Consider the following 15579-nt stretch of genomic DNA (forward strand, 5'->3'; position numbering starts at 1 on the left):
ATGAGTTTAGGCAAAATATGTCAGACTTTTTCTGTGCACACTGAAGGTTTATTTCTCAGGTTCAGAGATGCAGGATTATTGCACAGGCACGCTTTGGACTGGTCACTAAACCTGCAACAATTAATCAATTAATCAGTTAGTAAATTAACTGCCAAATATTTTGATCAGTTAGTTTTTAAGAATTTTTTTTGAGAAGAAAAACAAATCTCCCTGATTTCAGCTTCGCAAATGTGAATATTTTTTGGTTTCTTTACTGGAAAACACTCAACACTATTTTCTGATGTTTTATAGACCAAACAACTAATTGATTAATCTTGGAACAATCACTAGATTAATTGAGAATGAATAAAATTTGTTAGTTGCAGCCCTCCTGGTCATAATAAAAGGTGCAGGTTGATCTTGAAAACTTTTATTAGGCACTGAACTATTTCACACAGAACTATAGATACATTTTTCCCATGAGGACTGACTGGTTAGGGTCAAGGTAAGAATATCAGGAGAAGCCAAACAGAGGTAGAGAAGAGGTCGTGGCTGCATAAATATTGGCATCTGTCACCTAATGTGAAGTCGCAATAGTTCAGTGTTGGATTGGGTGATTGGACAAATCTATGATCTATCAGGGTCCATCATCAGTTGAGTTTTTTTTGTCATTTTGTTTCACTGATTTAATGGTTTGCAGAGTGAGAGCCGCTGCTCAGCGATGCACTCCCAGTCAGTGGCAGAGTACAGTGAGAGGAAAACAGACTGTAGAGCCAGAATATTTCCACATGTATCTGAGTAAATTCAGGGTTTAGTTCAACCAAACCAGAGCTGAGGTGATTGTTGGAATGTTTGAGAGACAAACCAAGATGGTTTTAATGAGTTTCATTTTGTTTTTCTGTCAAGTTTGAATGAAGTGTGTTTTACAATGAATTAACAAGGTGTCTTAGTTCAGTAAAAGGGGTAAACTTGGACTCAGAATGTTGTATTTTTCTGTTGAATGCTTCCTGTCTTGACATTTTGTGAGTTTATTTCGTTCATTTTAATGTAGCACATGCACACAGAGTCTGTAAAATAGCGATCTTGCCACCTTGAAATACTTCTCTGACGATACTCCAGCCATGGTGTCCCCCTTTCAAATTTCTCTTCTAGGCTGGAATAACTTTTAGTTTGCGTTTATCAGAGTCCAAATTAATGCAGAATGTTCACCAAATGTGTCTCTATATGAGTTGTAAGAAATCACTGATAATCTTCTAGAAGGAGTAGATGTTTATAACTGTTAAAATTAGCAAAATGTTAGTGGAGTTTGGCAGGCAGTGAGACGGACACTGACTGAATTCCAGCTCCAGAGTGTGTATTTTCAGAGCAGCTTGCTTTTGTTTTCAGAATAACAGACTGAACTTTACATTGACAGACAACTGACAGTCGTAAACAGTTGATCAGCTTGTCATCGCTTGTTATTGTCAGTTTATGATGTTGTGTGCAGTCAGCCATGGCTTCCTCGAGTCTGGGGAGGACGAGGTGGGACAAGCAACTGTCTTCAACCATAGATCGTATATTAAACAGGATTACAACCCATTTAATATACAGTTTATGGCTTCAACTGGCTATCTGGACTGCAGTACTCATTTTTGCACACATAATTGCTACATATTTCACCTTTAATGTACTTTCTGTGTCTTTGTTGTGGTCACTACACCTGCCCAGGGACTACAGTTGGTGATTAGCCACGATGGCTAATACAGCTGTTGGTTGATTTTAACAAAATTTGAGAGAGGTAAACCTTCAGTGTGCACAGAAGAAGTCTGAGATCTTTAACTTCAACTCATGAAAAATGGGAGCAAAAACAAAACTGTTAATATTTTTGTTGAGTGCGTTTCACCGCAATGTTCAGCGTTGAGTTAAACGGGAGCGGCGCCCTGCTCAGCCGGGTGGTGTTTCTGCTGATGGATCCTCAGGTTCTGCTTCCCGGCGAATCTTTTCCCACAATGCTCGCAGGCGAACGGCCGCTCTCCGGTGTGGACGCTCTGGTGCGTCTTCAGGTGTCCCGACTGCGTGAAGCGCTTCCCGCACTGAGCGCAGCTGTAAGGCCGCTCGCCCGTGTGGACCCGCACGTGCGTCTCCAGGCTGCGGGACGACGTGAAGCACTTCCCGCAGTAGCTGCAGACGAAGCGGCGGTCCCTGCAGTACCGGTTCAGCTCCAGCGGGTCCAGTCTGGAACCGCCGAGGCCGAGCGCCAAAGGGAAACCTGCGGCGTTCAGGTCTGACACTTTGTCCAGGAGAGTGGGCCGGTGAGGGACGGGCACCATGCTCGGCAGGCCCTGATTGGTCCACGAGGAGCACAGGTCCAGCTCCGCATCGAAGGGGAGGGAGCTGATCAGAGACACGCCCCTCTTCAGCTCAGAGGTACCTGGCAAGGAGGCGGGGCTTCCTCCTGACCCGAGAAGAAACGACTTCCTCGTCTGGGCCGCGGATGGAGCATCGCAGTCCGACTCCGACGCCAAGTCAAACACCACATCTGAAGAGTTGTTCTCAGCGCCCCCTGCTGGACCCGGAGAGCCCGGTGCACTGTGGGATTGTTGACGCTCGAGTCGCTCTGACGGTCCGTTACTGTTCTGATCCCACGGCCTCATGTCGGCCGCCGAGGTGGAGATCATCATCCCAGAGGGCCCTTCTTCACTGTCGTCTGCATCCGACGGCTGCACCTCCGTCCCTTCAAACACACACACACACACACGCACACGCACACGCACACACACGCACACACACACACACACACACACACACACACACACACACACACACACACACACACAGTTTAAAACACAGCAGCAGAGACTTCAAGGAGATTTTAACAAAGACAAAAGAGCAGCGTGACAAACACGCCTGTCAAAATGTCTATTTTTAAATAAAAACACAGCATGAACTAAATACAGAAACACTGGCTGCAGTCTGCCTCGGATGTTTGATGTGAAAATGTTCACGCTTCAATATAGATGAACTTTTATTTAACTTAAACTTACTTCACTGAAATAAAAAGAAAAACTAGACTTCAGAAAACAATGAAAATTAACTGCAACAACATTGTGTAATTACAAAATGGCATTAGTGCATCTGATTATTGAGACTGGAACGACTGTGTTTGTGTTGTAAAACCTTTCTGAACTGAAACTAAAACTGAAACGGATCAAAACCGAACTAAAACTAAACACGAGGATAAGGAATAAGGAAACCTCAACTTAAAAAATGAGGGGAAAAAAATTAAAATAAGAACTGAATGAAAAAAAAGGTGCAGTTTGTATCCTGTTCAGTACTAATGATCAATCAGTTGTTCGTATTTTCAACTATTGATTAAGGAAAATGGACAAAAATTGCAAACCTGGTGTTAATATTTTGTGAAAGCACCGATAATATTGTTGCAATATCAATATTAAGGTACTTGGTAAAAAATATTGTGGCGTGTGATTCTATTTTGTCCAGTGAAAATATTAACACATTTATTTTATTACCTCAGCCACTTTCACCCTCTGGAGTACAGAACATGTCACAACCTATATGATTAATAATTATTAATACTGACTGACATGATAGACTTTTCAGCCTTTGAAATATGGAGATATCATATGATAATGAATATCATGTGACTTGGAGAAACTGTTATTTGATGTTTTTCATTATTTCCTGACATTTTATAGACATAGCAGCCTTAATTAAACATGACAATTAACTTTAATCTTTGTTGTTATTTTATAACTGCTAATAAATAAAACAGTTTGTAGAGTTCTTAGAGGAGCGAGTAAAAACTGACTTCGGGCAAGGAGATTTCTGAAAACATAACGTTGAACAGTAAAGTAAGTGGCGTTAACAAAACGTGTCTACTGAAGCGTTGGATGTGTCAGACTCTCATGGCTGCATGTGTTTCTCTCTCGGTGTTCATGTGTTGTGGTCAGCTCTTCTGGTTTAACACAAGTCTGTGAGAAACGAACTGCCGTTTCCTCCTGCGTTCACCACAGACAGACAGACAGACAGGCAGGCAGACAGACAGACAGGCAGGCAGACAGACAGACAGACAGCACCAGGGGATGTATCTGAAACTACAGAGTGTAACTGTGAGGGGTGTAACCGTACGAGCACTTCCTCAGTTCAGTGTGACCTGTGACCCAAACTATCAAGGTGATCTATCGGTTTTACCTGGAGCTTTTAGCACTGCACCAGTTGTGCATCAGCTGCAGCATGTTAGCTGGTTTAGCCCTGATAGTCGGGCTCATGTACTGTCACTGTTGTAATAAGAATTATGGACAATGAGACGCTGCTTTAGGTTAATTATTTTACTTTATTATTTTTACATTTCTGTTGTTTTCCCTGCTGTACTGAACCGTGACCCTAACACTGAGGTACATACTGAAGCCCTTGAATCTAAAGGGACCCGTTATTTTTTATTGTCACTTGTTTGTTTCTCTACTGATGAAGCCGCTTTAAATCAAACCCTCAATAAAGCGAACACTAACTATCCCCCTGGACTGAAGTTCACGGTCTCAAGGTGCAGAACAAAGACGTACAGGTGAACAAGTCGTAGAACAAAGCAGTACAGATGTCATAAATGTTTGTTTATTGATTGATCAGTTAATTGATTTTAGCCTGCATTTACTTCGGTGTATCAGATTTATTCTTGGGGTTATTTGTTTGGGTGGATTTCATTGTTATGTCTCAATTTTATTAAAGAGATAGTTCACCCAAAAATGAAAATTTCACTCATTATCTAATCACCTTCACGTCGACTGAAGGTCAGATTTATTTTGTTCGTCCATAAAACTCTGCTGGAGTTTCACAGAAAACCAGCAGCACGGAGGCATTTTATGTTTTAACATTTTAACACTGGTCACCATTCACCATTTGGAAAATTTGAAAGTCATATTGTGAGTTTGATAAAATTGTGATTAATTGTGTGGCGCTACTAGGGCAGTTCAAGACCCCTCTGTGCCCGCATCACTCCGTCAGGGTTTATTTCACAATAATGACCTGCTCTCTGTCCGTTATCCCTTACTGATAAGCCGATAAATCTGACTCTGATCTGTCTGATCCTCATAAAGAAAGACAGCCTCATTTTGTCTTCAGGGGAAAAAAACTTAAGACAAACTAACTAAAATCATCAACAGTCACTTTTTCATGTGTTTGAACGCAGCTGACAGGGTAACTGTGTGGCGTTAGAGTCTTTAAAAAGGTTTGTGTGAATGAGGACACAGTTGGTGTAAAAGCTACCTCAAACCTACTTTCATCTCGTCTCCTGTCGTCTTCCTGCTTCGTGGTCACCTGTGGTGGTAGTTTTGCTTTGCCGCCTGATTTACGACCACATTATCACTGAGCATATGGCAGTAAATTCAGTTTTGGTTCCTGGATTTATTAACGTTAACAGTCAGCGTGTTTCCTCTCTCACCGTCCTCGTTGAGAAGAAGCTCGTCCGCGGCGTCGCTGTCGTTCACCTCCTCTTTTGCAGTTTCCTCCTTTATTAAAACAACATCCTGATCGTTGGGCTCCTCTGCAGCAACAACTGTCGAAGAGTCCTGAGACAAAAAAACAAAACAATCATGGCATAAACCACTATGATTTAATTCAGTCTTAGATGTTAACTTTGTTTATGAGTACAAATGTGCTAAAACAGGCTGTTCCTGTGCAGCCGTAATACTTTATTTTATTCATTTTCAAGCAAAATGTCTCTAAGCCCCCAACTCTTTGACTAAAGGCAGCAGAGGTGATGCATTTAAACAAGTGGGAAAGAATAAACTGAATTATAATAAGGTTAAGGTTAGTTTATTGTCTCCCTCAGCAGAAAACTGTCTCAGATAAAGATCAAATGCTGCATCAACAGTAGAGTTTGTGCAGTTTTACTTAAAGATAGCATCCAATCTGTGTTATCTGCATATAAGTATAATTGCATTTCCCGGGTCTTAAAGGCTTTGTTACTGTGAGCTGATTGTTTTTAAGTCTTTATCGTCTCACGTCTTTGGTTGCAGCGGTCGGCTCCGTCGTCACCTCCAGCACAGGGACCCTGCTGCTTCTTTTGAGGTTTGCTTTTGTCTGTTTGATCCCCGCTCCAGTCGGTAAGGCACGTTCTGGATGAAAAACAAAAAGACGGTTACAATATTGGATCCACATGTGGAGTGTGAAGGAGACCAACAAGGGTCTGTGAAGTGGGTCTTCAGTGATCTTCACTGCTTTACATCAGGGCTTCAGTGTTCTCCATGAAGCTGTTTGGTCCATAAAATGTCACTGTTCCCCAAAGCCTGGAAAATATTCACATTTTAGGTGCTAAGACCACAGAATCTGAACTTTTTTTCTCTTAAAAAAACTCTCAAAACATGGTGGGCAATTAATTTAATAGATGACAACTGACTGATTAATCGACCAGTTGTTGCAGCTCTATAAGTACACATATTTTCTTATATAGTAACTTCACAAAGAGTTTTTTGTTGTAATGTTTAGAAAAGTTGTTTGAGTACAGCTTCTGTTTTTAAAATAGTAGAAAATGACAGGAACTCGATCCAGAAACTTTTTCATTTTATAGTTGTTTCATGTGCTCTGAATTATGTGACTCGATGCCTGGTCAACATTTTTTTATATCTAGTCTTCAATTCAGGATGAAAAAAAGTTTATTTAAATAAGATGGCAAGTTTTAGTCGAGTCCCTCTCTGATCGCTAGGTGTGAATGTTAACGTTTGACAGCTACTTTTTTTGGATTCTGTGCAGGACAATAATACAAACTTTATTTCAGACTCATGGTTCAGATAGAAGACAACAGAATAGGTGTAGAATAAATTGCATTGTACAAACAGGACAGTGTGAGTGAACAGTTGAAACAGGTGAAAAGTTGACTTAAAGCTGCAACAATTAGTTGAATAATCGATTAATCGATTAGACAGAAAAGTAATCGCCAGCTATTTTGATAATCTAACAATTGTTTAAGTATTTTTTGCAAAAAGGCAACTTCTCAACCTTTCAACCTCTCAAATATGGACATTTTGCACTTTTCTCTATTTTACACCATATTAAACTTTGTTCGCTGTGTTTTGGACTCACAAAACAAGACAATGACATCAGCTTGGACCAAACAAACTGGGATGGACATTTTTAACTATTTTCTGACATTTTACAAACCAAACAATTAATTGATAATCAAGAAAATAGCTGACAGATTAATCCATAATAGGACCAGACAGATACAGAATTTTTTAACTGGCACTGATATTAGCGAGTAGCAACAAATTCTGATATCGATATAGTTATATTTTAAATTAATATATATATAAAATTTAGAATGACATTGGGACATTTAAAAAGCAGACTTTCACTGGTATGATTATTTTGACAAATGCAAATAAAAAAACACACACAAGTAGAACTTGGATTAAGAAAAAGGATCATATGCATAAAATACTGCCTATAAAAAAAGTAAAATAGAAAACAATCTGTACCATGTTCTGGTAAAAAAAAATAGACAACATACTGGATATGATAAAGACTGATGGTCGGATCGATAATGGAAATAATCATTAGTTGCAGCGCTGGTTGTGTGCAGTTTGGAGTTTTATACGAATGCCGAATTTACAAATGATACTGAGACAAATAAAAATCAGATTTACTGGACACCTGTGTGTACAGATACAGTATTTGATTAGTTGTATAGAAAAGTTTTCAGTTTTTCTAATGAAGTTTGGTGTGTGTTTGGTGGTGCTGTCAGGTATCGGAGCCATGAGAAGTTCACCGCGGCTCGCATCCTGCGGCCACCATCGTCGGTGTCACCGAAATACAAATGACGGACAGACTGTTGACTGTTTGGATCATCAGGCCCCGAAAACTCACCGATAGTGAAATCCATTAGTCCCCCGCCGCCGGCCGCCTCCTGCCCGCCGTAATCCAACATCGCGACGCTCCCGCGGTGTCCCCGCGCGATGATGGTCTCGATGAGCTCCAGCTTCCTCCTCAGTGCCTCGTTCTCCTTGTGGCTGCGGCTGATCTCCAGCTGCAGCACGGCGTAGCTGTCGTCCACCAGCTCGCAGATCTCCGCCACCGCCGCTTTGGTCAGCGCCTCCATGATGGACGTCAGCTGGGAGTGAAACGCCTTGTAACTCGTCATCTTCAAACGACAACAGACGCCGAAACGTGAATTAAAATGAACATGAGAAACCAGCACGGAGCGTCCAGGAGGACAGAGCGGCGTCCCGAGAGCTCCTGGCAGTGAACCCGTCCTTCTTTAACCCGAGCACAGAGTCACCTGGCGGGGAGAGACGGAGGGATGCTGCGGCGGTTAGTCGTTGTTGTTTGTTGTCAGTCGGTTTTCTCCTCCTCAGCGTGTCGTTCAACAACTTCCGTAATGCCACTTTCAAAATAAAAGATCAGCGTGAATCACGAGGTGCTGCTTTCGGGTGCGCTCTGTAAACTCTAAGACTGAGTTGCACAAACAAGGTTGATTTTCAAATCTCATAAAATCATGGTGTAACTTTAAATTATTTTACAGCAAACTCTTAAACTACTATAATATAACCATAACACTATAAAACTTTTTTTATTTTTTAATATAGCTTTTAGATTTAACTGCTGCATTTGACACAGTGGACCATGAACTTTTAATCTCTCGTTTGGAACAGTGGGTGGGTATCAGGGGTGTAGCACTGGAGTGGTTCAGGTCATACTTGGCTGATCGAACTTTTTGTGTCAGCCTTGGTGACTCTGTGTCCTCCTCTGCTCATCTCTCATGTGGGGTCCCACAGGGCTCAGTTTTAGGGCCTCTTCTCTTCTCTCTCTACTTGCTTCCACTTGGTTCCATACTGAGAAATCATGGTATCTCATTCCACTGTTACGCAGATGACAGTCAGATTTATGTCCCTCTCAAAAAGAAAGACTCCTATTCTGTCAAACCGCTACTCAGGTGTCTTGATGACATAAAGGCCTGGATGGCTTTAAACTTTTTAAATTTTAATGAGAAAAAGACAGAGGTGATGGTTTTTGGTGGCACCTCTGGGGCTCCCCCTGTAGATCTGGGTTCCCTGGCCCAGTTCATTAAGCCAACTGTCACTAATCTTGGGGTTAAAGTAGATGCTGATCTCAAGCTCGACTGTCAAATCAGGTCAGTTGTTAAGTCAAGCTTTTTCCAATTGAGGCAACTTGCCAAAATTAAACCGATTCTTTCAAAACAGCACTTTGAAACAGTAATCCACGCCTTTGTGACCACTAGGCTGGATTACTGTAATGCACTTTATGTGGGGGTTAGTGGGTCCTCTGTCGCTCGTCTTCAGATGGTGCAAAATGCTGCGGCACGTCTTTTAACTGGCACACATAAGCACGAGCACATTTCCCCCATTTTAGCCTCACTTCACTGGTTGCCCATCCATTTTAGGATCAATTTTAAAATTCTTTTATTTACTTTTAAATCCCTAAATGGTCTCGCCCCGCCCTACCTCTCCGAACTGCTGCAGCCTTATACACCCCTCCGCTCTCTCAGGTCAGCTGATCAGCTGCTCCTGAGTGTACCTAAAACTAAGCGAAAGCTCAGAGGTGACCGTGCCTTTGCTGTAGCAGCTCCTAAACTGTGGAATGATCTGCCTCTCCACATCAGACAGGCCTCCTCGCTGCCTGTTTTTAAATCACATCTTAAAACCCATCTCTTCTCCCTGGCTTTTAACATCATGTGAGATGTTGAATGTATTGTATGTATGTGCATATGTATGTGTGTATGTATATGTATATATATATATATTTGTTTTAAATTTTATTTTTCTATTGCTTTAAATTGTATAGTTGTTTTATGTCATTTAATCTCTTCTTGTATTTTATTTCTGTACAGCACTTTGGTCCACTGCGGTTGCTTATAAAGTGCTTTACAAATAAAGTTGGATTGGATTGGATTGGATATAGCTAGCAAATAATGACATTTTTAGCTAACTTTTTATTACTTCATAGCTAGCAAACAAACAGTGCAGCAAGCAGCAAACAGTTATAGGTCCCAGCAGGTAGCACTCAAATTTATTTATCTTAATTTGAGTAAGCAAGCATCTCCATATTGATTAAACTCTGTTTAATTTCGTTTTACATAAATTAACTTGGCTTTACTAAGCTAAGATTAATTTTAAATTGGGTCACAGAGTTCTGCTTAATTTTAAATCTGGATTCACAGATTCAATATTGAGGTATTTGGTCAAAAATATTGTGAGATTTGATTTTGTCCAGATCACCTACCCTTTATACAAGATTGTCATATATTTGAGAGTTAATATGTTATTTGAGAAAAGAAGAAGAGCCTAAAAATATTTAAATATTATTATAAGCCATATCAACCCAGCCCTATTTGGTACATTTTGCTGATACTTACACACATTTACTTAAGTTTTCAAATGCAGTATTTTTACTTTAGATGGAGTATTTTCAGTGTGGTATTAGAACTTTTGCTTTAAGAATAAGCAGACACCAAAAGAAATAAACGTCTCTTAAATGCTTAATTGTTTGTATCTTTCATATTTTATTTGTCAAAGCGTTTTTTGTCATATTTATTTCAGCCATTTAATGCCCAAATACCTTTTTAAATTCTTTTTCACATTTATTTCTTCGACCTGGTTGTAGTTGCGATATTTCCCACAGTTATCGAATGCAGCACCAGGTTGGTTTCTACAGCAACGCCCGACAACAGAGAAGAAGATGGTTTACAGTGAGTTAAAAAAGATAACCAACATCCCCAAATTACTCCACTTTAAACTGTAGAACATTTATCGTCATATTTACTGTTGTTACTAGTCACTGTTTTTGTGATTTTTTTCGTTTTACTGAATATTTTGTCTCAGCGGTGCAGTTTGTCGTTTTGGTGGTCGGTTAACATCAGTCACGTTCTTGAATTTATGTCAGTTAGGCTAAAGTTAACTAGCTAATCGAAATATTTGTTTAATTTTGCTTCAAGATAACGGTCAGTTTAATGTTAACGATGAAGAATGCACTCACTAATTAACGTCATATTAACGTAAATTATTTTTGTTGGTTAACATTAGCCTTAACAGCCTCATGTTTTATATATATATGTCAGTGATATATATCACTGTTAGCTTTTCAGTGCTACTACTGGCTGTGTGTAGCTAGCGCCGTATAATGTGATATATAATAACAATATAATATAATGAAATAATAAAATATAATATCATATAATACGGCGCTGGGTGTAGCTTCAACACGGGGTAGTGGTGGAATGTAGCCTTAATTATATTTACTCAAGTACTCAAATATTACTTAAATACTTAAATACTCAGATTACTGTCATTAACATACAATACATTCAAACTGCAGTTTTGTAGCCGATAGGCTTATCTGATCACAAACAGGCCAATGAAAACATGACATGAATAAATAAATAATGGCTCCAGGGGGCGGGACCACTGAGACTGACGTGATTGAATGCTGCTATTGATAACGCATTAATCATCAGCAGTTAAAAAGTAACTAATATTCTCAGTACATCTCTGAACATCTCTGCCTCATGACATTCATTCATTTAACAGTTTTCTGACACGCATTTTAACAAATGTTGCATCTGAAATTCGCAGAAAGCCAAATTACAATTTCTATAAAATTTTGATTGATTGTGCAGCCCTGCTTTTTATTATAGTTTGGAAGGGGCTTCAAGAGTTAACTGTCAGCAGAGATCACAACATACTGAGTACAAGAGGTTCATCCTTAAACACGTTTGACGTGTGTGTGTGTGTGTGTGTGTGTGTGTGTGTTTTGTCACAGTCACAGAGGAGATGGTCCGCAGCCGGGCCGAGCACAACGAGTGTGAGATCTTCTCCCTGGAGGAAGTTTCTCTGCATCAGCAGGACATCGAGAGGATCGAACACATCGACAGGTGGTGCAGGGACCTGAGGATCCTCTACCTGCAAAACAACCTCATCCCCAGGATAGGTGAGACATCAGTCGGTCAACTGTGATGGTTTACAAGTTTAAAGGAGAAAAGAAGACATATGGGTCAAAAGTTTGATAAAATGGTTGAAGAGTCAAAGTGTTCGGGTCACATAACTGTTGTATTAATGTCATTTAAAGCTGCTGTGATCAACTTTAATAGTTTGTTTTGTCCCCTTGTGGACAAAAGCAGTAGTGTTTTCACTGTAATAACCTCAAAATACATAGTGGGGTTGTATGGCAGTCGGCACATGCCCACTTTGGAGAAGATGTGGGAGTACTGGTGTAGGAAGCTAAGCAATGTGCTGCTGTGGACAGGGTCAGCAGGAAAATGTATTTTAGACACCTAAAAATGCAGTGTTTTGTGTTTTGGTTGTTGTTTGATCTGCAGAGAACGTTGGCCGCCTGAAGAAGCTGGAGTATCTGAATCTGGCCTTGAACAACATTGAAGTCATTGAAAACCTTGAAGGTCAGTGTGCAGAACAAAGTGTTTTTCACTTGTTATTAAAATTTATCTGAATGAATCTTGTGCTTCATTTTCTTTAAGTTATATTTATTTGAAGTATTCAAATTAATTTACTGATCTGTTTATTTCTTTGGATTATTCAGCTAATACTTTTTATAATAAACAAACAAATATTGTTTGTTTGCTTTTTTCTTGCTTGTCTCAAACAAAAAAAAAAGGTGAAGGTGAAACCTGCAAAGGTTTAATAGAAACAAATGATTGGCAGGTTACCAGATTAGTCAACAATGACCATAATATTCTGTTGGACTGACTGTTTCAGTAGTAATAATCATTATTGTCTGAAACTACTGATCATTTTCATTGTTGATTAATGGTTTATGATGATATATTTGTCTAAAACCCAAAGATATTAAATTTACTATAGTGTCTTAATGATGAGGAACAGCAGCAAAACTTCTGAGAAGCTGGAACCATAAAATATTTGTCATAAAAGATTATTAAAATATTGCTGATTAATTTTCTGTCAATTCACTAATTAACTCTCAAGTTTTTAGGGGTAAAATTTATTGCCAAAGTCCTCCTGTGTCTTACGGGTAACATCACTGTTGAATCAATAAACACACACCAGATGAAATAATTTGTTTATGTTGCAGTTTTCCCTGTAAACATATTTACAGCGCATTGTTTGTGTGTCTCCAGGCTGTGAGAGCCTGCAGAAGTTGGATCTGACGGTGAACTTTGTGGGCCGTCTGAGCAGCGTGGAGTCTCTGAAACACAACATCCACCTCACAGAGCTGTTCCTGGTGGGGAACCCCTGCACTGCGTTCGACGGCTACAGACAGTACGTGGTGGCCTCTCTGCCTCAGCTCAAGGTAACTCGACCTGCCCTCCCCTCAGCCTTGGGGCAGATTGCACCTGAGGGACCAATGTTTATATTCTAAAATGAAGCTGACCACTCCTTACTCTTTTAGCGCGGGTATTTCATTGAATTTCATGAGAGAACCCTGCAAACTGGGCTAATCTGACTCCAGAGCAGAGCCAGCAAGCCCTTGGCTAAAGTCGGGGTTAGCCAACTTTGGATTGTGCCAGGTTAAAAGCTTTTTTAGCCTGGAGCTAATACGGTCTGACAATACTTTGAGCTCCAGGCTCAGTTCACTGTCACTGTGAAAAGCCCCCAACCTGAGCCCTGGGGGGGGGGGGCAGGGCTCCAACACCACCTGCCTGGAGTTTAAGCTGGTAGAATCAACTTTTCAAACATTTATAAAAATGCAAATTCAAAGACAACATAGTTGCTGGTTTTTATTCATTTTCGCTTCCTCAGTTTAACTTGACTAACTTCATAACTCAAGTTTTGAACCTTTGACATGAACATCCAACAGCGTAACAAAGGGAAAATATCAAAATGCATCATATATCTCCTCTAACAATGATGCCAAATGTTTTTTTATGAATCTCTTGCAAGCTAAGATGTTGTTTCTGCTGGCTGAAAATCACAAAGCAGAGATGGAGGTGTTCACAGACTTTAATCCACAGATATATGGACTTCTTTACCCAGAATGAAGACCTGTGGGCAGAATCTGGGATCATTTGTAAATATAGAACAAAGGAAACACTTCGCACATCTATTAAACAAGACAGGTGTGTTGGAGAGAAAAGACCAAAAAGTTCCAAAAGGACTCCCGCACACTGTCTAACTTGCAATATATCATTTATTTGTGACATTTCGGTACGAGACCTTCATCAGGCCTGATAAATGATATATTGCAAGTTAGACAGTTTGTGGGAGTCCTTTTCCATCATTTATAAATATGAAAATAAAGTAAATAATAGTGATTTTATTTAAATAACCTACTAACATTATAGGTTTATTGGTTTTTAAAGTTTACGGTACAGAGATTTGTAATCTGGCCTGTCTAAAAAGTATTTGAATAGGCCTGATTTAAACCAAACACAGTCTTTTTAAAGGATTGGTTTGTTTGCAACCTGGATTAAATTTAATTAATTTTAGACAATTTTTGTCAGTAGCAATCACAAAGTTACAAGAAAATGAAATGAAAGTTGTGGTCATACAAGTAGATTATCATTATAATTATTATTATTATTATTGCTAAGTAATAGAAAGATTAAAAGTCTGTTTAAAGAAATAAATCAGCAAGATTGTATTTTGATTTTTGTACGAAAATCTGATTCAGAGTTCAGGTCCCTGCTGTTTGTCTCCGTCCTCAGTGGCTGGACGGGACGGAGATCAGCCGGTCGGAGAGGATTCAAGCCTCGCAGGGACTGGAGGAGGTCAAGAGGCAAGTGTGGGAGCAGCAGAAGGAATACCTGAAGAAGAGAGCCAGGGAGAAGGAGGAGGCGCAGAAGAAGGAAGCAGGAGAGGAGAAAGGAAAGAAGGAGAGGAAGCCAGGCAGTGATGGAAGCTGGTACACTGACATCAACAACACAGCGTGAGTGCAAACACCACAACTCCCTGTCAGCTAACCAGTCAGCAGCTTCTGAAAATGGCTGGGAGTTTGAAAGGCAGTTGCAATCTGGGAAATGTAGGATCCAGTGTTTTTTTTTTTTTTAGCAGTTTAACCATACTGTAGACTTAAAGTCTGGAGATCACTGATCACAGTGAATCTTTTCTCTGCAGTCCAGTGTTGGAGGAGAATAAGGAGAACCAGCAGGTGGAGGAGAACATGAAGCCGAACACGACGAGCCCTGACCTGGATGATGAGCAGCGGGAGAAGGAGTTCTGGCACACGCCGTGCGCGTTCACCCCTGAATCTCGTCTGGAGGCTCACCGCCACCTGGAGGAGAAGAGAAAGGTGGAAGAGAAGTGAGTGCATCCATTTAAGATGAAGAAGATGTTTTTTTTTATGTTTTGTACTTTAAAATTAATTTGAGTGATCATTAAAGCCCCTCCCACACCATGTTTCACACACACTACACCATAAAAATAATAAGAAATAAAAAATACCATCAAATAAGAAGAATAAGATTCTTTAACATTAAAAAAGTAACATTATCATACAGAAATCCAACAAAAACTATGACCTTGAAAATTGAATGGTTTGACAGAACACAGTTTAACTTGTCTGTTTACAACCAAAACTCTACCAATATCATATAAATCAGTGCTCCCAGTGTCTGCGGGTCTGACTGCAGTTCATGGTTTTGGCCACTGGATGTCGCCATAACATCAACCATCACCAGGCTGC

The 15579-nt window shown here is 40.0% G+C and overlaps 2 protein-coding genes across 2 annotated transcripts in view; one reads left to right on the forward strand and one right to left on the reverse strand.

Annotated features, from left to right (window-relative positions):
* Positions 1-1427: 1427 nt before the first annotated feature.
* On the reverse strand, positions 1428-8342 carry LOC146317291 (uncharacterized). Its single transcript, XM_084733176.1, has 4 exons — positions 7837-8342; positions 5977-6089; positions 5414-5540; positions 1428-2692 (listed from the first exon to the last, which is right to left on the reverse strand). The coding sequence occupies exons 1-4, from the start codon at positions 8108-8110 to the stop codon at positions 1881-1883; spliced, it is 1326 nt and encodes a 441-aa protein (XP_084589302.1). The 5' UTR covers positions 8111-8342; the 3' UTR covers positions 1428-1880.
* dnaaf11 (dynein axonemal assembly factor 11) overlaps positions 8187-15579 on the forward strand; it is a 46289-nt gene continuing 38896 nt past the window's right edge. Inside the window, exons 1-7 of the mRNA XM_084733171.1 lie at positions 8187-8280; positions 10591-10675; positions 11746-11913; positions 12302-12379; positions 13076-13248; positions 14603-14823; positions 15012-15197. Of these exons, the coding sequence (XP_084589297.1) occupies positions 10666-10675; positions 11746-11913; positions 12302-12379; positions 13076-13248; positions 14603-14823; positions 15012-15197 (836 nt within the window). The 5' untranslated portion in view covers positions 8187-8280; positions 10591-10665. The remainder of the gene's footprint in view (positions 8281-10590; positions 10676-11745; positions 11914-12301; positions 12380-13075; positions 13249-14602; positions 14824-15011; positions 15198-15579) is intronic.

This window comes from Lutjanus erythropterus, chromosome 12 (assembly GCF_056507025.1).
Source record: "Lutjanus erythropterus isolate fLutEry1 chromosome 12, fLutEry1.hap2, whole genome shotgun sequence".
Taxonomy (NCBI): domain Eukaryota; kingdom Metazoa; phylum Chordata; class Actinopteri; order Lutjaniformes; family Lutjanidae; genus Lutjanus; species Lutjanus erythropterus.